This window comes from Notolepis coatsorum (genome assembly GCF_963971535.1).
Source record: "Notolepis coatsorum genome assembly, chromosome: 14".
Taxonomy (NCBI): Eukaryota; Metazoa; Chordata; class Actinopteri; order Aulopiformes; family Paralepididae; genus Notolepis; species Notolepis coatsorum.
In genome coordinates, this window is record NC_140178.1 from 6,277,933 (window position 1) to 6,304,015 (window position 26,083).

The window sequence follows — 26,083 nt, forward strand, 5'->3', positions numbered from 1 at the left end:
GGGAGAATCTCAAGCTTTAAGGAATGTTGGAGTTCATTCCATGAACTAGAACAATGCAGATTTACCCTGTTCAGAGCAAACTAGAGGAACCAGCCAGTCACTATAGGTTCCATAGGTTCCAAAATTCCATTCCAATGATGATGTAGTATAAGGAGGTAGCTTACCAATAATGATGTAGTATAAGGAGGTAGCTTACCAATAATGATGTAGTATAATATAAGGAGGTAGCTTACCAATAATGATGTAGTATGAGGAGGTAGCCTACCAATAATGATGTAGTATAAGGAGGTAGCTTACCAATAATGATGTAGTATAAGGAGGTAGCTTACCAATAATGATGTAGTATAAGGAGGTAGCTTACCAATAATGATGTAGTATAAGGAGGTGGCTTACCAATAATGATGTAGTATAAGGAGGTAGCTTACCAATAATGATGTAGTATAAGGAGGTAGCTTACCAATAATGATGTAGTATAAGGAGGTAGCTTACCAATAATGATGTAGTATAAGGAGGTAGCTGTATAAGGAGGTTTGATGCTGGTAATAACAACACCAGCCCACAAGCCACGGCAATGGGGGGGGGAGGGGTCTGCTGCTGATGGAGACTCAGTGTTCAGGGTAACAGAGCATGAGGTGAGGCAGACCTTTAAAAAAGTGAATATCAGGAAGGCAGCAGGACCGGACGGCATCCCCGGCCGCGTCCTAAAAGTCTGTGCCGACCAACTGGCCCCGGTATTCACTGACATATTTAACCTGTCCTTAGAACAGGCTGTCATCCCCACCTGCCTGAAGAAGTCCACTATTATCCCTGTACCCAAAAAATCCAAGCCTGCTTGCCTCAACGACTACCGCCCTGTAGCTCTCACCTCCATAGCCATGAAGTGCTTTGAGAAGCTAGTGAAGGGCTACATCTGCTCCTCCCTCCCCATCAACATGGACCCCCTGCAATTTGCATACCGCCCCAACAGGTCCACGGAGGACGCCATAGCCCATGTGCTGCACACAGCAGCATCACACCTGGACAAGAGCAAGGGGAACTATGTGAGAATGCTATTCATCGACTACAGCTCGGCATTCAATACCATAGTCCCCTCCATACTCATAGCCAAGCTCAGGGACCTGGGCTTGAACTATGACCTCTGCCAGTGGGTCTTGGACTTCCTGACGGGCAGACCCCAGGTGGTGAGAGCAGGCAACTGCACCTCCTCATCCATCACCCTCAACATAGGGGCCCCCCAGGGCTGTGTTCTGAGTCCCCTCCTCTACTCCCTGTACACACACGACTGTGTGGCTCAGCGGAGTAGCAACACAATCATCAAATTTGCTGACGACACAGTGGTGGTGGGCCTGATCTCTGCCAACGACGAGAGGGCCTACCTGGAAGAGGTCAAGGTCCTGGCGGGATGGTGCCAGGAAAACAGCCTCTCCCTGAACGTCAGCAAAACAAAGGAGATGATTGTGGACTTCAGGAGGTCGGGGGTCAAGGACTACAGCCCCCTCAGCATCGACGGGGCACCGGTTGAGAGAGTCAACAGCTTTAAGTACCTCGGAGCCTACATATCCGAGGACTTGACATGGACCACACACATGGACAGTGTTGTGAAGAAGGCACAACAACGCCTCTACTTCCTCAGGCGCCTAAGGAAGTTCCAAGTCAGTCAGAAGATCCTTAAGAACTTCTACTCATGTACAATAGAGAGCATCCTGACTGGCAACATCACCTCCTGGTTTGGGAATAGCACTGCACAAGACCGAAGCAGACTACAAAGAGTGACACGTTCAGCCGAACGCACAATTGGAGGGGGGCTCCCCACCCTCCAGAACATTTACAACAAGTGGTGCAGGGGCAAGGCTAAGAGAATCATTAAAGACTCCAGTCACCCGAACAACTGCCTCTTTGAACTGCTGCGGTCAGGCAAGCGATACCGGAGTCTCAAGGCGAGCACAGAAAGACTCAGAAGAAGCTTCTATCCCCAGGCCATCAGGCTGCTAAACGAACAATGAACACTACACAACAACAACCATCAAACGCACATAGCACACACATCCACACGCACACTCACTTTAAACAAACACACTGTAGCACCCACTCCACACACTTTATAGCACACACTCACTTTAAACAAACACACTGTAGCACCCACTCCCCACACTTTATATTTATTGATGAAGGATTGCACTACAACTCGTACACCTTACTGTAAATTGTACCTAAATTGTACCTCATCCCATTTCTGCTTTGCACTATATAGTATTGTACATTAGTACACTGCATAGTATTGTATATTATATGGTAACTCAGTTACGTCTATTCTGCATCGAACATTGTACATATGTCTATACTGAACACTGTGACCTCATTTTCTACTTCTAATTTACATGCTATACTATGTTATTTGATACTATCTTGTCTAGCACAGTCTCTGGAGCGTAACAGTAAGAAGCATTTTGTATGAAAGTATTCTGTACTTCTGTATGACAACTATTAAAGAAACTTGAAAACTAGCTTACCAATAATGATGTAGTATAAGGAGGTAGCTTACCAATAATGATGTAGTATAAGGAGGTAGCTTACCAATCATGATGTAGTATAAGGAGGTAGATTACCAATAAGGGCCTTGGTAATGAACAAATACCTGTGTTTGTTGCACCTCTCCATCAGAGAGGACCAACCAACCTTCTCATAAAGGACACGGTGATGAGTGTCATATCTGTTATTAGTGATGAATCTGAGGGCAGAGTGACAGAGTCCAAGGATTTATGGGTTGAGGCCGCAGCATGCCTATAAATTACAGCACAGTAGTAGTAGTTGATGTAGTAGTAGTAGTAGTAGTTGTAGTAGTAGTAGAAGTTGCTGTAGTAGAAGAAACAAGTAGTAACTTTGCAGAAGGAACCATTGTCAAGTCAACTTTATTTATAAAGCATGTAAAAAAAAAGAAAAAGAATTGACCAAAGTGCTGTACGAGGCCTTATAAACAATAACACATACAAATACAGTAAATATACAAAAATACAGAGCAGCTGCAGTATATATTCAGTATATGATCTATTATACCTTCATCCAGTTTCTTACACAACGTCGTAGACAGAGCTGTTCCACTCGATCCATAACCAACAACAGTGGCCTCGAACTGTAATCAGAGCCCAGCCAGATTGAGTATTGAACATAAATGCAAATAGGGCCACAGTCCCCAGGTGTTGGACTCAGTGATGTAGACAGAAAGGAACCTCTCTGTGGAACGTCTCGACTGGGCTGAAATGATTTCAAACAAAATGGGGCACCCTTCTTCTGCCATTGGAAAGCAAAGCCTGACAACATTTCCAGCGAGCATCGCTTCTTCAGTAACAATCTTCTTCTCCATTAGTCATGCCATTCATGGTTCTTTTATGGACTCGGCTTCCCATTTATTATAAGTTGTTAATGAGAGAATGATTACATACTGTATCTATTTTCCACACCACGGCTGTGGCAGCGAAGATTATTAACATAACCGGCATTAGGAAACGACTTTCTCAAAACAAACCGACTTAATAATAGAAGTTCAAACAGCGCAGAGGAAGCCGAGCGCTGTGTTGTCGCGGAAGAGGGGATTGGTTTGATAGGTGTACATAGGCGTTACGTTACTCATTAAATGTTAATATTGTGTTCAGGGGTGTAGCTCCAGATTCTGGGCCCCATGAAAGAATGTATTTGTAGGCCCCCAGTGAATGCGAGCGTGCGTAAGCGCGCAAGCGGAAATTTTTTTGCCCATTTTTTTATTGATGAAAACGCATAATATGGTTTTTACCTATACATTCGGATCAGCAGGTCAGCACCTGCACTGTTGGTGGGTGAGCCTAGTAAAGGATGTCGCATTGCGTTCATCTTCAATGAATGGACCAATGCAATAGTCTACCAAAGCCCCCCCTCTCTCTCTATATATCTCACACACATACACACACACACACACACTTCAGAAACAAACATAGTATCAATGAGAGCATCAATAATACACCTGAGTGATGTCTAGTAAAAAAAAAAAAAAAAAAAAAAAAAATTTGGGCCCCCCCCCAGTGCTGGGCCCTTGGAATCATCCTAAGCTACCCCCCCCCCCAGCTACGCCCCTGATTGTGTTGTGTGTGCTACTACTGTGCGTCTGTGTATGGATTAAAGCCCGGGGAGAGGATTTGACCCTCAGTGCTTCCAGCTCCGTTCACACCTGCACCTGAACGACGCCTCAACAGTGCCATCTACTGGTCAACAATGTGGGTGATCATTTTCTTAACTATCACATTCAGCAAAGTTACTTGTCAAACACAGTTGTTTATATAAATATCATATAATAGACTTACTTGGATTGTATCTATCCAATATATTTGTATACATCGTATATCACACCAGTTAGGGTACCTTACTTATGTATACTGCACCTGTGTGTACTGTACTTTACTTACTCGTCGTAGTATATATTCAGATTCTAAGTGTTAGTTCAAGTTCAAGTTCAAGTTCTTTAATAGTTGTCATACAGAAGTACAGAATACTTTCATACAAAATGCTTCTTACTGTTACGCTCCAGAGACTGTGCTAGACAAGATAGTATCAAATAACATAATAACATAATATAGCATGAATTTAGAAGAAGAAAAATGAGGTCACAGTGTTCGGTATAGACATATGTACAATGTTCTGAGTTACCATATAATATACAATACACAATACTATGCAGTGTACTAATGTACAGTACTATCTAGTGCAAAGCAGAAATGGGATGAGGTACAATTTTAGGTACAATTTACAGTAAGGTGTACGAGTTGTAGTGCAATCCTTCATCCATAAATATAAAGTGTGGGGAGTGGGTGCTACAGTGTGTTTGTTTAAAGTGGGTGTGTGCTATAAAGTGTGTGGAGTGGGTGCTACAGTGTGTTTGTTTAAAGTGAGTGTGTGCGTGTGGAGGTGTGTGCTATGTGCGTTTGGTGGTTGTTGTTGTGTAGTGTTCATTCATTGTTCGTTTAGCAGCCTGATGGCCTGGGGATAGAAGCTTCTTCTGAGTCTTTCTGTGCTCGCCTTGAGACTCCGGTATCGCTTGCCTGACCGCAGCAGTTCAAAGAGGCAGTTGTTCGGGTGACTGGAGTCTTTAATGATTCTCTTAGCCTTGCCCTTGCAACGCTTGTTGTAAATGTTCTGGAGGGTGGGGAGCCCCCCTCCAATTGTGCGTTCGGCTGAACGTGTCACTCTTTGTAGTCTGCTTCGGTCTTGTGCAGTGCTATTCCCAAACCAGGAGGTGATGTTGCCGGTCAAGATGCTCTCTATTGTACATGAGTAGAAGTTCTTAAGGATCTTCTGGCTGACTTGGAACTTCCTTAGGCGCCTGAGGAAGTAGAGGCGTTGTCGTGCCTTCTTCACAACACTGTCAATGTGTGTGGTCCATGTCAAGTCCTCGGATATGTAGGCTCCGAGGTACTTAAAGCTGTTGACTCTCTCAACCGGTGCCCCGTCGATGCTGAGGGGGCTGTAGTCCTTGACCCCCGACCTCCTGAAGTCCACAATCATCTCCTTTGTTTTGCTGACGTTCAGGGAGAGGCTGTTTTCCTGGCACCATCCCGCCAGGACCTTGACCTCTTCCAGGTAGGCCCTCTCGTCGTTGGCAGAGATCAGGCCCACCACCACTGTGTCGTCAGCAAATTTGATGATTGTATTGCTACTCCGCTGAGCCACACAGTCGTGTGTGTACAGGGAGTAGAGGAGGGGACTCAGAACACAGCCCTGGGGGGCCCCTATGTTGAGGGTGATGGATGAGGAGGTGCAGTTGCCTGCTCTCACCACCTGGGGTCTGCCAGTCAGGAAGTCCAAGACCCACTGGCAGAGGTCATTATTATTGACCGTATTTATTGTAATGTATAATATAACTGATCTGCACCTTTGATCACACTGCCTACTTGCTCATATGCTTATATTCAGTTAATGATATTGTTTACACTGCCTATTTTTGTTCTACTGTACTATAATTGTATTACCTGTATTTATGTCTTTCTACTATTATCCTGCTCATATACCTGTACACCTCCCCTCCCCCCTTCCCCGTGCTGCTACTACAGTATGATGCCTGAATTTCCCCAAGGGGATCAATAAAGGAATATCTTATCATTTCATTGTTTTTAATTTCATTTGGTCCAGGAGTGGGGATAGTTGTCCAGGGGTGGGGGGCAGGAGGGGGGCATCACTGCTGGATGAACAGAGGGTGTGTGATGTAGAATCGACAGCTGGAGAAGTTGCTGGATCCTGGACGCCTGTATGCTTTTACCAACGCGTTCGTGTTTCCGCGTCTCTGATTGGCCAGGTCATGTGACATGTACGCCCAATCGTGGGACCGCAAGTTTCTACACTGGTTAAGCTTAGGCGCTCTTTCGAAGTTGGTTAAGGTTAGAGTTTGTCTTAGAGCAGGGCGATAGAACGCCTGCCCTGATTCCAAACTCTAACCTTAACCAACTGCGAAAGAGTCGCCTAAGCTTAACCAATGATAAACTAGGCGTTAGGTAGTTTGCAGGCTGTTCGACCCGGAAATAGGCGCAGAACTTGCCGTTCCACGATTGGCGCACATGTCACATGACCTGGCCAATCAGAGCGCAAAATGGGAACCCGGAAACACGAACGCGTTGGTAAAAGCATCCTGGACACATGTGTTCTCATGAGCTGCTGTTCTAAGTCATTCTTCTGATTAACCTTCCTGTGTTTTCAAAACAACTTGTGAATGCCAACCAGCATGGTTACACATTTTACCTGTATATTATCAGTTATCCTTTTAAATATAATAATAATAATAATAATAATAATAATAATAATAATAATAATAATAATAATAATAATAATAATAATAATAATAATAATAATAATAATAATAATAATAATAATAATAATAATTAATAACACATTTTATTTGTTATTTGTAACTAAGCAGTAATAAATATATATTTCATATTAACCATATATTTTTTTTTGATCCACTTTTTCTCCTCTTATTTTTCTTGTATTTTCCTCCAATCCCAATTTTAGTCGTTATGCCAATTCCCCCCTCCCCTTCCTGGACGTTGTGCGCATTTACCCCCTACTGGTCGGTCTAGGGAGCCGTGAAGTCTATCACATGCTTCCTCCGATACATAGGAGACAGCCAGCAGCCTCTTTTCACCTGGCAGCGAGGACTCTCATTGGTGAAGTGGTGGGAGGTCACACTACCTTCACCATTTCCCTCCCTCGCTGTGCAGGCGCCCTGACCGACCTGTAGGAGTCGCTGTTTACAACGACCAGAATACCACCCCACCGGCTTCCCTCCCCGCTCACACTGCCAATTGTGTCAGTATGGACGACCGACCAAGCCGGAGGCACCGCTGACAGCCGGATTCGATACCAGTGTCTCTGCGGTGGTAGACAGACACTTCGTCCGCTGCGCTACCCGGCCGCCCCTCATATTAACCATATTATGTCATTTAAATAAAGTTAACATCTATTAACACGTTTTACATAATATTTTAAAAATCCCAATGATGTTGTGGGTCCACCAGACCCATGAGCACTGGGTGAGTAACACCGCACAAGGGTTACAAATATTAATTCCTGGTCATTGAACCGTATCTGACTGCATTCCATCCTGCTCTTCACTGCAGCCGTCTCCTCTCCTCTCCTCCCCTCTCCTCTCCTCTCCCCGTCTGATGAGACAGACATCAGTAGTGATGCTGATTAAAGACAGACATCAGTAGTGATTCTGATGAGACAGACACCAGTCGTGATGCTGATTAAAGACATCAGTAGTGATTCTGATTAAAGACATCAGTAGTGATTCTGATGAGACAGACACCAGTCGTGATTCTGATGAGACAGACACCAGTCGTGATTCTGATTAAAGACAGACATCAGTCGTGATTCTGATTAAAGACAGACACCAGTAGTGATTCTGATTAAAGACACCAGTCGTGATTCTGATTAAAGACACCAGTCGTGATTCTGATGAGACAGACATCAGTAGTGATTCTGATGAGACAGACATCAGTCGTGATTCTGATTAAAGACAGACATCAGTAGTGATTCTGATTAAAGACAGACATCAGTCGTGATTCTGATTAAAGAAGACAGACACCAGTCGTGATTCTGATTAAAGACACCAGTCGTGATTCTGATTAAAGACACCAGTCGTGATTCTGATGAGACAGATATCAGTAGTGATTCTGATTAAAGACAGACATCAGTAGTGATTCTGATTAAAGACATCAGTAGTGATTCTGATTAAAGACATCAGTCGTGATTCTGATTAAAGACATCAGTCGTGATTCTGATTAAAGACATCAGTAGTGATTCTGATTAAAGACATCAGTCGTTATTCTGATTAAAGACAGACATCAGTAGTGATTCTGATTAAAGACAGACATCAGTAGTGATTCTGATTAAAGACAGACACCAGTAGCGATTCTGATGACAGAGTTCCTGCAGAAAGAATTTAATCCAAGGTCTTTTAAGTACTTTTCCAAGCACAATTTTTTCATTTTCAAGGATGTCACTCGAAGGATACAATCCACTTTTAAATGCTGTTTTTTTTTAAGCCTCTTCTTGGCCTGCTCGTCAGCTAGAGCGAGTTAGAGCTTGAGCATCAGACGCGAAGAAATGAGGAAAAGCAGTTGGAGCGGGCGAGACAGCGACTCGTCAAGATTTGATTAAAACAGAACAAAATGTCTTGATTCAGAACAATTTGATCACGGGTAAACAAAACATTCACTGTGAATGGTTGATTTGAATTTCAAGGACTTTTTAAGCACATTGTTAAAAAAATTGGCTATTTTCAAGGAATTCCAGGCATTTTCTTTTTTTATCAAGTACTTTAAGCACTTCAAGGACCTTGTGCGAACCCTCACCGTGTGACGAGACACACATCAGCAGCGACTGTAAGCACACACCTCTTCTTCCTTTGTTTTGCCATTGGTTATTCAGTAGTCACTTTATATTACTACCTCATTTCTGTCACTGGCCATCGTTAATCATACGAATGAGATATTAATTTGACCCAACACTTGAATGTTCCTGTAATCAGATATACGGTATGACCTCTCTTTCTTTCCTTCCAGTCTACTGCTCTCCAGAAAAGGACATGTCATTACTTTTCAAGTATATGTAAATGTATTCGCTGTAAATAATTAATCCCAAATGTACTAGACTAGAGTATAAGAGAAGAAACTAGTGCAATAAAAAAAAGTGAGATTTGTTGGATGCAGCATTATTATTATTGTTGGGCCAACATTTGCCCACAGTGTTAATGGTTACCCTTGGTGGTTAAAAGTAAAGGTTTAAAGGGTTTAATGGTTTTAACCAAAACGTCATAAAGACTCAGTCTGTAATAAATGGTAAATGGCTGCATATATATAACAGCTTTTATCCAAAGCACTTTACAATTCGCTCCTCACATTTTTCACCCATTCACTCACACACCGACGGCAGAGGCTACCATGGCAAGGTGTCAAAACCTGCACATCGGGAGCAATTAGGGGTTAAGTGTCTTGCTCAAGGACACTTCGACACACTGCCCGGGAGGAGAGGGAATCGAATCGGCAGAACCTCCGGATTACCAGACGACTGCTCCCTCTGTACCTCCTGAGCCACGGTCGCCCGTCGTACAGGAACCACTGTAACGATGGCTCCCAGATAGTGAGCCAACGTTGGACCACTGGAGAACATGATGTTGGCCCAGTGGGTTTAACCCAACGATGGACCAGTGGCTTAACCCAGTGGCTTGTCCGTCTCAGATAGTGAAGGGTGGACATTTAAATTATTATTATAATAATAATAATTATTATTTCAGGAGCGGGTTCACGCCAATAGTATTTGTAATTAAAGGCTAAGCCCTCCATGGATCAGCACCACAGACTACATTATTGGCCTGCTGCTGACCTCTGACCTCTGCTCCCAGGTCACCGAGGTCGTCTTCACCACAGCTCCTCTCAGTCCCTCACTCATCTCGTCTCATGACCAGAGGAGACGGGGCCGTTTCTGCTGCTGTCCCCAGACTTCAGTCTCCCGTCTCACATTAAAGGAACACGCCAACATTTTGGGATATGAGCTTACCGTCTTCTCCAGAGAGAGACAAGAATATAGATACCAGTTTCCTCTCTGTGCGTTCAGTAGAAAGCTATCTGGCTGCACGTTAGCCTAGCTTAGCACAATGAATGGAAGCGGACGGTGCCGGTTAGCCTATAGGCATTGTCCAACTAACACCTCTCCCGAAGGCTAACCCGGCACTGTCCGCTTCCATTCATTGTGCTAAGCTAGGCTAACGTGCAGCCAGATAGCTTTCTACTGAACTCACACAGAGAGGAAACTGGTATCTATCTTCTTGTCTCTCTCTGGAGAAGACGGTAAGCTAATTTCCCCCAAATGTTGGTTGTGTTCCTTTAAGTCCCGTCCCACTGTTGACACTTTTAAATCACATCTAAAATACCTTATTTCTCTTTCTTTTAGTGGTTTGAGGTGGCCTTGCTCTATCCTATTTTATTATATATCTGTACTGTACTCTATTGGCTTTGTACCGTTTTATCAGTACTGTTTAAAAACGGCAAAACAAAAACAGAAAGCACAGAGGAAAGTTCGTAGTTGATGCATCCTATGTCATAAGGTAGTGTCTAGATCCCATCGTCTGGAAGGAAGTTTTGATGGGGGGGGGGTCATCACTTTTGGCCTAGTTGCAAATCCTTAACACGTCATCATCACCTAAACTGTCGTTTATAAACCTATCCCTTTAACCGTTCTGACGGTTTAAAAAACAATTGTAAAACGTCCTTCTGTACGATAGGATCTCAGAGACTACGTTGTCACAGCTTAAAACACCACACAAACATGGAAGATTACAGTAATTTTATTGCGCCGCCGTACATTCTAGCGATGAAAAACAGCTCCGATGAATCCTTTCTACTCGCCTTTGGTTTCAAAGACCTAACGCTGCCAAAGTCACGCGTCAGCCTCTCCTGGAGCTTATGGGCGAGACCTCCGTCCCAATATTTGCAAACCACAGAGCCGCCGGGCCGCAAGACCTTCGCGGCCAAGTCCGCCAGCGTCAGACACATGGTGATCAGTCTCTCGTGGTCCATCTCTTTGAAGCCGCTGGCGTTGGGTGCCATGTCGCTGAGGATGACGTCGGCCTGGCCGTCGGGGAGGAGCTCCGCCAGTCTGGTGTGCGTGGCGGGGTCGGTGATGTCACGATGGCACAGGAAGCGGGCTCCGTCCAAAGGCGCCATGTTTAGGAGAAGGTCAACCCCGATAACGGTGCCACGGGGCAAATCTGGATCTAGGAAAGGAAACAAAATATTTTGTTATATTTCACACAATTATATTCCTTTGTCTTTTTTTTTTTTTGGTTCATAAGAATTTCACAAGTAGCTAGAATAATTTAAACTACATTTGATTAAAATGTATTGTCATGATACAGCACAAGTACAGTACAATGACATTAAGTTTGGCATCCAACCAGAGTGCAAATGTAACAGTAAGGTGCAATAGTAATATACAATGTACAGGTGATTAAACTGGGTATAAAATATATTAATGAGTACTACTGAGTAATAGTGTTAATCAGATGTACTGTACAGAGTTGTAGTATTAATATGTACAGTGATACAGGTATAAAGACACTATGGTAGTAAGTCATACTGGCCAGCAGCGTAACTAGTATGAGTAGGTAAGAGATATGTACAGATATAGATATAGGCCTAGTATCTACATATATGTAAAAAGGATTATATGCATGTATAGACAGATGTGGATATATATATAAATAAATAAAAATATACAGCATTATTGTACATGCTATCATCTACATCATACAGTTATATGCAGGTGTATAAGTAGGTATATAAGGGTTATATGCAGGTTTATTCAGACAGATATGGATATATATACTATGCTGTGTAAATGTATAAGGTATTATACAGCATTATTGTACATGTTACCTTACCATACAGAGTTATAATAATAATAATTTAGGACCTGCTCCGAGGTCATCAATCGGCACACATGCGATGCATGCATGCAATTCGTATCTGCGATTAACCCATCCCGTCGTCCTTCCCCCCCAAGGGCAGCCGGGAGCAGACAGGCGTCAACGTGAGCCGCGCCAGGGGACCAATCCAAGTGCTCCTGTCCGTCTTCGTCAAGGACGCCACAGCGTTAGCGATCTATTGTTGTGCATGTTTTTCCATTGGGTTTTATCTTATCGGGGGGGAAACCCTTGCGAGCACGGGGAGAACATGCAAACTCCACACAGAAAGGCCTGGGAGATATCCCACCTGGGTACCTGGCATCATGGAAACCTGGTCCCCAAGCGGGAATCGAACCCTGGATATATATGGGTAGACTATAGTATGAGGTAGGTCGTTGTGATTACTATGATTACAGTATAGGGTCGTTGTAGACGTGAAAGCACTGCAGTGAATGAATGAAAACTTTATTAACAGATACAGTACAGTACGGCTCAATACACACAATTGTTAAGGGGATGCAGACCAGAGAAAGACTTTCGTCTTGTTTACATCAGGGTCCCCCATTTTCAATTCACAGTGACATTTATGACATACACAACATACATAACATTTATGGCATAGGCCGGGACATACATGACATACAGGTATATAGTACTGTTACATTTGTGACATATACGATATGCAAATATACAGTACTGTTACCCATAGATCAGAAAATATATGATGGGGAGATTGATTGATTGATTGATTGATTGCAAACTTTATTAACAGATTGCAGAATGGGTACAATACAGTACGGCTCAATACACACAATTGTTAAGGGGATGCAGACCAGAGAAAGACTTTCGTCCTAATGTACAGGAGACTGTACATTAGGAGGGGGTGGGTGGGTGGGGGGGGGGGGGCGAAAAAATATACATACGGTGGGGAGGAGACTGTCTATTAGGAGGGGGTGGGTATGAGAGGTAGGTAGTTATGATTACTATGACTACAGTATATGGGTCGTTGTAGACAGTGAAAGCAGTAGGTATAAATTGTTGACTAGGTTAGTCTAGTTTCGTCCCAATAACAGGATTATAGCCCCAGATCCCCTCACCTGTGCCCACTGAGTTCACCCTCTGCCCAGATCCGCTCACCTGTGCCCGCTGAGTTCACCCTCTGCACGGCCACTTGGCTCCAGGCGCCCGGCGCAGCGCCGCAGTCCACCACACGGTGTCCGGGTTTGAGAAGCTTGAACTTGTCATCTATCTCCAGCAGCTTGAAGGCACTTCTGCACCGGAAGTGTTGCGCGTGAGATGCTTTTACAAACGGGTCTTTGAGCTGCCGCTGTAGCCAACCTGAAACCGTAAAAAAAAATATGTGAATCCCTCCCTACCCACATTCAAAACCGCTCTTAAAGAGCACCTACGGGGGGAGGCTGCTATTCGAAACTGGCCACCGTAAATGTCCAAACCCAACCCCCTCCAATGTACAGTAAATGTCCTATTAAACCCAATAATACACGAGACCCTCCTCTTGGGACCAAGTAAGGTTTGGTCGATATTCCAATGTACAGTTACCCCCCCCCCCCTCCTCCAATGTACAGTTACCCCCCCCCCCACCCACCTCCTCCAATGTACAGTTACCCCCCCCCCCCACCTCCTCCAATGTACAGTTACCCCCACCTCCTCCAATGTACAGTTTCTTCGTCAAATGTATATTATACTCTATTTTTTAGACTATTTTTGTATCACAAACAGTACTGTATTTGTAGATCTGGTATGTTTTGATTGATTGATTGAAAAGTTTATTAACAGATTGCAGAATGGGTACAGTACAGTACGGCTCAATACATACAATTGTTAAGAGGATGCAGACCTGAGAAAGACTTTCGTCTTGTTTACATCAGGGTCCCCCATTTTCAATTCATCATATGACACACATGACATACAGATAGACAGTACTGCTACATCTATACATTTATGACATACCAGATTTTCAAATACAGTACTGTTTGTGATACTAAAAAAATCCAGAAGAAGAGTATATACATTTGACATAGAAACTGTGCATTGGGGGAGGTTGGGTAGGTGGGGTGGGGTTGGGTGGGGCTGTACATTGGAATACTGACAAAGCCATGCTTGGTCTTTATTGTACAACTGGGTTAGGACATTTGTAGGGGCCAGTTTGAATTGCAGTCTCCCGTAGGTGTTCTTTGAGAGTGTTTTTGAAGGTGGGTAGTGATTTACATTCCTTTACAGCTTTGGGTAGGGCGTTCCACATTGTTGTGGCATAATTGCGAAACGTGTTTAGTCCCTTGTTTGAGCCGAATCTGGGTTTTACATGATTTGTGGAGCTCCCTCTGGTGTTGTGATCGTGGTATTCACTGACCTTTGGGAAGTATTTTGACATGTACATGGGTACCTTGGTCGTGTAGTGTATCTTGTAGACCAGGCCCATTGCAAGTTGCTGTACTCTGTTGTCTACTCTAAGCCATCCTAGGTTGGCAAAGTGTGCAGGGGTGAGGTGGGTTCTAGGAGTCAGGTCAAGCAGTAGTCTGACCAGTTTGTTTTGAGATGTTTGTAATTTGGTTTTTAGTGCCTTTGAGGTGCTTTGGTACCATGAGGTGCAAGCATAGTCGTAGTATCCTTGAATGAGTGCTCCTGCCAGAGTCTTCAGGGTATTCTTGTTTACCAGGGAGGAGATCCGGTACAAGAATCGAGTTCGTTGATTGACTTTTTTTATTACATTGGATGCCATTTTGTCACAGGAAAGATTAGCCTCTAGGATGGAACCCAGGTAGGTAATTTCATCTTTCCTTGTGACAATATTGTCACCCACTGTAACTGAGAAGCAGTCTGTTTTGCTGAGTTTGTTATTTGAACCGAAGAGAATGGACTCTGTTTTGCCCATGTGTAATGATAGTTTGTTGTCGGCGAGCCATATGCAGATTTTGAAGACATATGCAGATTTTGCCTAGTTCCGAGCTGTCATATATCTATGTCATAAATGTATAGATGTAGCAGTACTGTCTGTCTGTATGTCCTGATGAATTGAAATGGGGGACCCTGATGTAAACAAGACGAAGGTCTTTCTCTGGTCTGCATCCCCTTAACAATTGTGTGTATTGAGCCGTACTGTATAAATTGTACTTGTACCCATACTGCAATATGTTAAATAAAGTTTTCAATCATTTACTCATATATCATATATACTCCCTTTTCTTGACTCCTTCTGTATCACAAACAGTACTGTATTTGCAAATCTGGTATGTCATAAATGTATAGATATAGCAGTACTGACTATCTGTATGTCATGTATGTCATATATGTCTATATGAATTGAAAATGGGGGACCCTGATGGAAACAAGACAAACGTCTTTCTCAGGTCTGCATCCCCTTAACAATTGTATGTATTGAGCCGTACTGTATTGTACCCATTCTGCAATCTGTTAAATAAAGTTTTCATTCATTCATTCATTCATTCATTCATTCATTCATTCATTCATTCATTCATTCATACTCATTCACCTTGTTCGGACGTCGTCTTGCCTTTCAGGTTCTGGGGAGACTTTCTCATGAGACATGTCGACGTGTTCAGGTGTCGTTTCTGTAGAAGGACTGTCCTCCACATTGTTGTTGTTGTAGTCATAGATATATATGTGTTCTATGGTTGTTGTAGTAGTCCTTGGATTCTCTTTCCAAACCGTGGACGGTCAACTGCGACTGCGCAGAAGCCATCTTCTTCTTCTTCGTTTTTTCAATTTTATTGGCGGTTGGCAATCACTTTCGATGAGCATTACCGCCCTCTAGTGATAAGGAGTGTGGATCTGGACGTTCTAAATCCCATTAAATAAACCCGTTGTTCTCAGAAAATAAAATAAACTCTTCAGACAAACTTCTCCAGAATTTCTTTGCAATATGTCAGTTATTTTAAGTGCAAGTGATGATTCACTGATGATTTTAAGTGGTGATTCACGAGCTCCATGTAACGCGGAAGTGCAGTCGAAATACAACTTGTGATTGGTCGAGGACAGTGTGTGTGTACTTTATATCCCCCGTATTCGCGGAGCCCCAAAGTCGCCGGATCCTATCTATATGTTCAGCCCATAATTCCCTACTATTCAGCCAGATACAGTATATTGTACTGTATTTACAAGCGACGACCTATTTGTAGCAAATGAGACGGTCCCGAAAATGCCTGAATTCCTGCAAACAGTCGCCCCACCTCCCCCAGGCGCTATGTGCTACTCCTTCCAAGTTCCCAGTCGGAGCACATTTGGAGGTAACACACGTTCCCGCTGATCTTTCACACGAAAAGTATGGTGATGATAAATCATGAATATATTTACAGATCTTCCAATGTCTTTATAATTAATACTTACACAGTTGCCTTTATAACACGTACAATACGTATGTATATAAGTACAATATTTATATACATTGCAGTAAAACAAACTCACGACGAGGCAAGCGTGTAAATAAAAGCGTGGGGGCAATAATACAATACTGGCGTTAGATTGAGCCTTTACTAGTTTATGTTTCCCGCAGTAACATGTCAGCTTTCCACTCATTGAGTTAGTTGTATTTTGTGACTGATAACTCAAGTGAATTTAAAAAAAATAATTACTCTTTTTGTATCACAAACAGTAGTGTATTTGTCAATCTGGTATGTCATAAATGTATAGATGCAGTACTGTCTATCTGTATGTCATGTTATTATGAATTGAAAATGGGGGACCCTGATGTAAACAAGAAAGACAAACGTCTTTCTCTGGTCTGCATCCCCTTAACAATTGTGTGTATTGAGCCGTACTGTATTTGTACCCATTCTGCAATCTGTTAAACATTTTCAATCAGTCAATCAGTCTTGTGATCACCCAAGATAACGAGTGTGTGTTTCCCTGGCAGCAGGTGAACATGGGACCCACCTCCAAGCTGCTGACTCTGGTGCTGGTGGTCCAGCCAGGGCGAGTGTTGCTGGGCATGAAGAAGAGAGGCTTTGGGGCTGGGAAATGGAATGGCTTTGGAGGCAAAGTTGAACCCGGAGAGACTATTGAGGATGCTGCAAGGCGGTAAGATAACCTAAAAAAAAATCAATGACATTATATTTGACTATTTGACCCCTGCAAAAATGTAATATCAGGTGGATTATTATGAGTCTGATCCGACTCCATTATCTAAATAATATCCATCTCAAATGGAATTGGTCAGGATTTAACAACATCACTGCCTGAGACTGGTGGCATCTCAGTATTGATAATAATAATAATAATAATAATCTTCATTTATATAGCACCTTTCATACACAGAGTGCAGCTCAAAGTGCTTAACAGAGACACGTCTTCTTTAAACAAGTCAAGAAGAAAAAAAAACACAGTAACACAGTAAGTCAATAAAAAAACAAGAATACCATAAGGTCCATAAGCTCAAAATAAATGCATGCATGCATGCAACACTCCCAGACGTACCCCACGCGAAGGTAAGGAAAAACTCACTAAAACCTAACAATAGGAAAAAATGCACCACAGGCAATGTGGAGGTGAGAAACCTTAGAAGGGCCATTCAAGGGGGGCTCTCCCTTCTTAGATGTCGGTGATATTAGTGTTGCATGTTGCATTAAAAAGAGGCGAACAGCTGTTAAAAAGAGGCGAACAGCTATGTTTTTCTTTATGGCTTGTTAAAGGGCAATTCTACCGCAAAGCAACATTGGCCGACCCAATGCATAATGTGTGTGTTCACCTGCATGGCAAATAAAGACTTCTTCTAAACTAATTTAGCAGATTGAGGCATAACTAATTAATTCTCTCTCTGTGGCCAAAGCCATCTCTGCTAAGAAATATCATCAGTGGAAGGTGGTAGTTTGGTTTACAATACATAAATATAGGCAATCAAATTCGATCTGAGTATAAAAATATATTTATTGTAACTTATAATATAACCGATGGGCCATACAGATCCTTATCCTCAACTTTATTGACACTGTTTATTTTCCGTATATTTTTATATTCAGAGTTAATTATATTGTTTACTTTACACTGTTTATTTTTTCCTCATATTTTTATATTCAGATAAATAGTTGTATTGCCTATATTTATGTCTTTCTACTATCACCCTGCCCATACCTGTACCCCTCCTCCCCCTCCCCCATGCTGCTATGGCGCCTGAATTTCAAATTTCCAGTTTCAAGTTTTGTTTTATTTGTCACATATAAGGCTTGGTTCTGTATGAGCCTCCTGAGATTGTGCTTCATACAGTAAAACAAAAGTAAAAAGAATAAAGACCAAAAACTATACAACATAAATTAATACAATATACAAAATTAAAGTACAAAATGCAAACATTTCCCCAAGGGGATCAATAAAGGAATAACTTAATTGGTAACTCAGGTGTCTCTCAGTCTGGACACGGTTACAGTAGTTGAACCTGTGTTCTCATAATATCCCAGAGAGCTGCATGAAGAAAGTGGTCTCACCACGGACGCCCTGGTGAAGATCGGAAACATCAAGTTTGAGTTTGTTGGAGAGACGGAGCTTCTGGACGTCCACGTCTTCAGAGCCGACGCGTACGACGGAGAGCCCACGGAATCAGACGGTATGACCTCCAGTGTCCAGTCTCCTTACATAAACACTAGGGGTGGGGAGAGTGGAGGGACTGAGAGACCCATGTTACTGACCAGACACTCTGTATCAGTGATGGCTGTTTACTGCAGAGTGGAGGGACTGAGAGACCCATGTTACTGACCAGACAGTCTGTATCAGTGATGGCTGTTTACTGCAGAGTGGAGGGACTGAGAGACCCATGTTACTGACCAGACACTCTGTATCAGTGATGGCTGTTTACTGCAGAGTGGAGGGACTGAGAGACCCATGTTACTGACCAGACACTCTATATCAGTGATGGCTGTTTACTGCAGAGTGGAGGGACTGAGAGACCCATGTTACTGACCAGACACTCTATATCAGTGATGGCTGTTTACTGCAGAGCGGAGGGACTGGGAGACCCATGTTACTGACCAGACACTCTATATCAGTGATGACTGTTTACTGCAGAGTGGAGGGACTGAGATTGATTGATTGATTGATTGAAAACTTTATTAACAGATTGCAGAATGGGTACAGTACAGTACAGCTCAATACATACAATTGTTAAGGGGATGCAGACCAGAGAAAGACTTTCGTCTTGTTTACATCAGGGTCCCCCATTTTCAATTCATTGTAACATATATGACATACATGACATACAGAGAGACCCATGTTACTGACCAGACACTCTGTATCAGTGATGGCTGTTTACTGCAGAGTGGAGGGACTGAGAGACCCATGTTACTGACCAGACACTCTATATGGAGTGGCTGTTGGAATGTAGAGCTATGTAACACTTATTTTTACAAGAAAACAACATTTACTGCACCTTTTAAGGTGTCATTGCTGGCCTCTGAAGAAGCTGAAAAATACTCACTAGTTCTGGTCTCCTTTAAATGAAAATATGTTTGTCTGGCACTTTTTCTTTTACTGCTAATGTCCATTCTTGCACTTCTAGGCATTGCTTTGCTGATACAATTAGGAGTAAAGTCCTTCTTGATGAAAGATCAAGTGATGCTCGATCACTTGACCCTCGTAAAAATCTGGGGAGTGCTGGCTAGCTCAGCAGTTTTCAGTTGATAACATACTGTACGTCGAGTGAAATGTTTATAGCTATCAGTTCTACACAAACTAAATCATATTGTTTCTGCTGAGTGCATTTATCAAAATGCTTATTTTCCCACAACCCCAGTGCCAGGTTTCTAAAAGGAACAATTAAGGTAGTGCAAATTATCCCATTCTGTTCACATTTATGGATTCATGTCAAATCAAGTGTTCCTTTATTAATCCCCTTGGATAAATTCAAGTGTCATAGCAGCATGGGGGGGAAGGGCAGTACAGATAGGATATGCAGTAATAACAATAGAACATAGAACAAAGTGCAAAGTAATAATGATAATAGTGATAACAGTAGTGAGTGGCAGGATTCAATCAGACAGTAGTAATAGTGATGACAGTGGCTCAGGAGGTAGAGCGGTCGTCTGGTAATCCAGAGGTTCCCGGTTCGATTCCCCCTCCTCCCAGGCAGCGTGTCGAAGTGTCCCTCAGCAAGACACTTAACCCCTAATTGCTCCCCCGATGAGCAGGTTGGCACCTTGCATGTGCCGTCGGCAGTGAGTGAATGGGTAAAAATGTGAGGAACAAATTGTAAAGCGCTTTGGATAAAAGCTTCATGCGTACTGAGCTAATCAGACAGCTAAGTATAAACAGTACTGGATGTTGGATGTTGAATGGAGATGCATCACCTGAACCTTCACTGATCTTCCTCCCTGTAGAGATGAACCCTCACTGACCCTCCTCTTCCTCTTCCTCCCTGTAGAGATGAACCTTCACTGATCTTCCTCCCTGTAGAGATGAACCCTCACTGACCCTCCTCTTCCTCCCTGTAGAGATGAACCTTCACTGATCTTCCTCCCTGTAGAGATGAGGCTTCACTAATCCTCCTCTTCCTCTTCCTCCCTGTAGAGATGAACCTTCACTGATCTTCCTCCCTGTAGAGATGAACCCTCACTGACCCTCCTCTTCCTCCCTGTAGAGATGAACCTTCACTGATCTTCCTCCCTGTAGAGATGAGGCTTCACTAATCCTCCTCTTCCTCTTCCTCCCTGTAGAGATGAACCCTCACTGACCCTCCTCTTCCTCCCTGTAGAGATGAACCTTCATTAACCCTCCTTCCTCCATGTAGAGATGAGGCCTCACTAACCCTAACCCTCCTCTTCCTCCCTGTAGAGATGACGCCTCATTGACCCTCCTCTTCCTCTTCCTCCCTGTAGAGATGAGGCCTCACTGACCCTCCTCTTCCTCTTCCTCCCCGTAGAGATGAGGCCTCAGTGGTTCGACTGCGACAAAATACCCTTCGGCCAGATGTGGGCAGATGATGAGTTATGGTTTCCACTGATGCTTCAGAAGAAGAAGTTCGTGGCCTATTTCAAGTTCCAGGGTCAGGACGTAATCCTCAGCCACACGCTGCGGGAGGTGGAGGAGCTGTGAGGAGGTGGAGGAGCTGTGAGGAGGTGGAGGAGCTGTGAGGAGGTGGAGGAGCTGTGAGGAGGTGGAGGAGCTGTGAGGAGGTGGAGGAGCTGTGAGCCACACGCTGCGGGAGGTGGAGGAGCTGTGAGGAGGTGGAGGAGCTGTGAGGAGGTGGAGGAGCTGTGAGGAGGTGGAGGAGCTGTGAGGAGGTGGAGGAGCTGTGAGGAGGTGGAGGAGCTGTGAGGAGGTGGAGGAGCTGTGAGGAGGTGGAGGAGCTGTGAGGAGGTGGAGGAGCTGTGAGGAGGTGGAGGAGCTGTGAGCCGCCTGTACCCTGGTCCTCAGCCACACGCTGCGGGAGGTGGAGGAGCTGTGAGCCACACGCTGCGGGAGGTGGAGGAGCTGTGAGCCACACGCTGCGGGAGGTGGAGGAGCTGTGAGCCACCTGTACCTGTTGGTATAAACAACACAAAATGTCAATCAAGATGGGACTAGAGCTGTTTCCCCCGAAGCCTATTTTTGGGCTTCGAACTTCGTCAGGGTTTTTCCGAACGGACGTTCGAACCTTCGTTTTTTAATAATAAAAAAGAAATATTGAAAAAGAATAAATATTGAAAAATATTCAATGAGGCCTCACTGACCCTCCTCTTCCTCTTCCTCCCTGTAGAGATGAGGCTTCACTAATCCTCCTCTTCCTCCCTGTAGAGATATCAGTTGATATCCTCAAACTAAATCCTCAATTTGAATAAAGTCATTAATCTGATTAAATTAGTATTTCTTTTTATTAAATCAACTTTCTTTAATGAATATAACTCATCAGTTTGTAATACTATAATATTAGTGTATAGCCTAATCTTTATCTGCAACTGTGAAGAAAAACCCCATTGGTTTAAACAGAATTAATAGACACATAATTTTTTAAATTTTATTTAAAATTCGAATGTTGATTTAGAATTCGAATGCCAACGTAGCGAACGAAGGTCCGAACGTTGGAGCGTTTGGGCTCATCCCTAGATGGGACCAAAATAAACATTGTCAATTGTCAAAACGCCTGCACTGGCAAAAGTGGCCTGAATCAGATCTTTTCAGATCTGTTATTTCACAACAGTGTGAACGGCACAAACCACATTGAATATTGATCGTTTCAATTCTGATTTTGGGCCACTTTCATTATCTGTGGTGCTAAATCAGATACAGGTCTGATCTTTTGCAATGCGTCATCGGTCATATCAGAATTCATGCGATCTTTACGTCACTCTGGACACCTTGACTTCAGTGTCGTCCTCCAATGTTTACGTCCGTCTTCGTTATTGTTCATTTGGGCACGCCGGTCACATGCGCGTGATATTGGCCACACAAATCAGAATGAATAAGGCCTGCAGTGTGAACAAGGCACCAGCGACCCTGCAGTGTGAACAAGGCACCTGCAGTGTGAACAAGGCACCAGCGACCCGCTGGGTTCAGGGGGGATTGTTAGTTACGCCATCGTCGGCAAATGTTTAGTTATTAAATTCCAATAGTTTCGTCAGAATTCTAAGTTGCTGACTGTCATATAACTATTGCTTTGATTAGTGTTTTTGTTACATCATCATACGAATTTGATTAGATTAGATTCAAATGTATCACTATACAGTACAAGTACAGTACAACGAAAAGAGGGTTGGCATCCAACCAGAGTGCAAATGTAACAGTAAAGTGATATACAATGTACAGGTGATTAAACTGGGTACAGAATATACAAATTGGTACAACTACTACTACTACTACTTAGCATGTTTGGTTATCAGAATTCTGATCACACACCACCAGTGCATTGGTTCTCAAACATTTTCATATCAAGGATTCCTAACTTTACATAATAGGCCAGGAACCCTGTTTGATAAGAGTTTGTCTCAAGGTCCCCCATCTTGAGAAAATATTTATTAGATATGAATTATTCCACATTTCCAAAGATGTAGGTGAGGAAGTAACAGAGGAGAGGAGAGTGACACCTATGATCAGACCGGAACAGTTATACATTCTCTCATTGGGAAAACCTCTAGTGAATAAAATATTAGTGAATCAATTATATTAAATAATAAATAAACTCATTTTGCTGGGGACCCCCTGGGACCCTCTGAAGGAGCCCACTCTGAGAAGCACTGCAGCAGTGTGACTGTACCCTCAAGGAGCCCAGTCTGAGAAGCAGCAGTGTGACTGTACACACACAAAGGGAGCCCAGTCTGAGCAGCACTGCACCAGTGTGACTGTACACACAAAGGGAATAATAGTCAGTGCTCCCATCCGTCATTGTTTAGATGACAGATGAAATAAAGACGACCTCATATACCAGTGTGTTGGATGTCAGGGTCGTATCCAGAGGGCTCTATTGTTTCAACCTCTGGGCCCCGCCCCCTCCTCAACAACTTCTGGGCCCCGCCCCCTCCTCAACAACCTCTGGGCCCCGCCCCGCCCCCGTCCTAAACAATGACAGATGTGAGCAATTTCTTCATTTCAATCTTGGACTACTATGGTGATGTAATTTATAGGCATGCTGCGGCATCAACTCTTAAATCCTTGTCTGTCACTCTGCCCTCAGATGCATTACTTAACGATGGATCATACGACACTCATTGTCCTTTATGAGAAGGTTGGTCGGCCCTCTCTGACAGAGAACAAACACTGGTATTTGTTCATTATTAAGGCCCTTATTGGTGAGCGACCTCCTTATACTGCATCGTTATTGATAATCTACCTCCTTATTGGTAAGCTACCTCCTTATACTGCATCGTTATTGATAATCTACCTCCTTATTGGTAAGCTACCTCCTTATACTACATCAGTATTGGTAAGCTACCTCCTTATACTACATCAGTATTGGTAAGCTACCTCCTTATACTACATCATTACTGGTAAGCTACCTCCTTATACTACATCATTATTGGTAAGCTACCTCCTTATACTACATCATTATTGGTAAGCTACCTCCTTATACTACATCATTATTGATAAGCTACCTCCTTATACTACATCATTATTGGTAAGCTACCTCCTTATACTACATCAGTATTGGTAAGCTACCTCCTTATACTACATCATTATTGGTAAGCTACCTCATACTACATCATTATTGGTAAGCTACCTCTTTATACTACATCATTATTGGTAAGCTACCTCCTTATACTACATCATTATTGGTAAGCTACCTCATACTACATCATTATTGGTAAGCTACCTCCTTATACTACATCAGTATTGGTAAGCTACCTCCTTATACTACATCAGTATTGGTAAACTACCTCCTTATACTACATCAGTATTGGTAAGCTACCTCCTTATACTACATCATTATTGGTAAGCTACCTCATACTACATCATTATTGGTAAGCTACCTCCTTATACTACATCAGTATTGGTAAGCTACCTCCTTATACTACATCATTATTGGTAAACTACCTCCTTATACTACATCAGTATTGGTAAGCTACCTCCTTATACTACATCATTATTGGTAAGCTACCTCATACTACATCATTATTGGTAAGCTACCTCTTTATACTACATCATTATTGGTAAGCTACCTCCTTATACTACATCATTATTGGTAAGCTACCTCCTTATACTACATCATTACTGGTAAGCTACCTCCTTATACTACATCATTATTGGTAAGCTACCTCCTTATACTACATCATTACTGGTAAGCTACCTCCTTATACTACATCATTATTGGTAAGCTACCTCCTTATACTACATCATTATTGGTAAGCTACCTCCTTATACTACATCATTATTGGTAAGCTACCTCCTTATACTACATCATTATTGGTAAGCTACCTCCTTATACTACATCATTACTGGTAAGCTACCTCCTTATACTACATCATTACTGGTAAGCTACCTCCTTATACTACATCATTACTGGTAAGCTACCTCCTTATACTACATCATTATTGGTAAGCTACCTCCTTATACTACATCATTACTGGTAAGCTACCTCCTTATACTACATCATTATTGGTAAGCTACCTCCTTATACTACATCATTATTGGTAAGTTACCTCCTTATACTACATCATTATTGGTAAGCTACCTCCTTATACTACATCATTATTGGTAAGCTAACTCCTTATACTACATCATTACTGGTAAGCTACCTCCTTATACTACATCATTATTGGCAAGCTACCTCCTTATACTACATCATTATTGCTACCTCCTTATACTACATCATTATTGGTAAGCTACCTCCTTATACTACATTATTGGTAAGCTACCTCCTTATACTACATCATTATTGGTAAGCTACCTCCTTATACTACATCATTATTGGTAAGCTACCTCCTTATACTACATCATTACTGGAATGGAATTTTGGAACCTATGACAAATGCACAAATGAACAATAAAGAAGATGGACGTAAAGATAATTGTGACAAATGCCAATCTAGAGTGACGTAAAAGTCACATGAAGGTCACATGACTGTTCAGACTGCGGTCACATGACTGTTCAGACTGAGGTCACATGACTGTTCAGACTGAGGTCACATGACTGTTCAGACTGAGGTCGCATTGCAAAATAATCTGACCTGTATCTGATTTAGGACCACATATTCTGAAAGCTCAGATTCCATGTGATTTTACACTGTCTCGAAAAAGACAGATCTGAGTCACATTACGAGTAAAGAAACTCAGATTTGGGCCACTCTCGCCTGCAGTGTGTGAACAGAGCCCGTATTGTTTTCTGACACAATAGACGGTTTCAGCGGAGTTGTGTTGCCACGGCAACAGCCTGAACCCCTAGTTAATTTCCTGCAACAGGAAATACGTTTTGGTTCCATGTTTATGTTGTTGTGAAGTTGAAACCGTCTACATCCAAGAAATGTTCTGTATTAGAACTGGGATCAAGTTCACTGTATTTTAAAACTTGTATTTGTCAATGATTACGAATGTGCCTGTTTTTATATGTAAGAGAAAACAAAAGTATGCTGTCAATATTGGTTCCCCATCAATTATGTGGCATGTAAATAAACGTGAATTTGTTTTTAGCATCACATCTTGTATTTAATTGTACTGATATGATGTATT

At 42.8% G+C, this 26,083-nt stretch overlaps 2 protein-coding genes across 2 annotated transcripts; one reads left to right on the forward strand and one right to left on the reverse strand.

The window, feature by feature from the left end:
* Positions 1-10,851: 10,851 nt before the first annotated feature.
* mrm2 (mitochondrial rRNA methyltransferase 2) lies at positions 10,852-15,652 on the reverse strand. The gene is made up of 3 exons (XM_084329474.1): positions 15,498-15,652; positions 13,124-13,324; positions 10,852-11,296 (listed from the first exon to the last, which is right to left on the reverse strand). The coding sequence occupies exons 1-3, from the start codon at positions 15,616-15,618 to the stop codon at positions 10,857-10,859; spliced, it is 762 nt and encodes a 253-aa protein (XP_084185600.1). The 5' UTR covers positions 15,619-15,652; the 3' UTR covers positions 10,852-10,856.
* Positions 15,653-16,255: 603 nt separating this feature from the next.
* Positions 16,256-21,047, forward strand: nudt1 (nudix (nucleoside diphosphate linked moiety X)-type motif 1). The gene is made up of 4 exons (XM_084329548.1): positions 16,256-16,286; positions 16,878-17,041; positions 18,415-18,560; positions 20,868-21,047. The coding sequence occupies exons 2-4, from the start codon at positions 16,887-16,889 to the stop codon at positions 21,038-21,040; spliced, it is 474 nt and encodes a 157-aa protein (XP_084185674.1). The 5' UTR covers positions 16,256-16,286; positions 16,878-16,886; the 3' UTR covers positions 21,041-21,047.
* Positions 21,048-26,083: the final 5,036 nt, after the last annotated feature.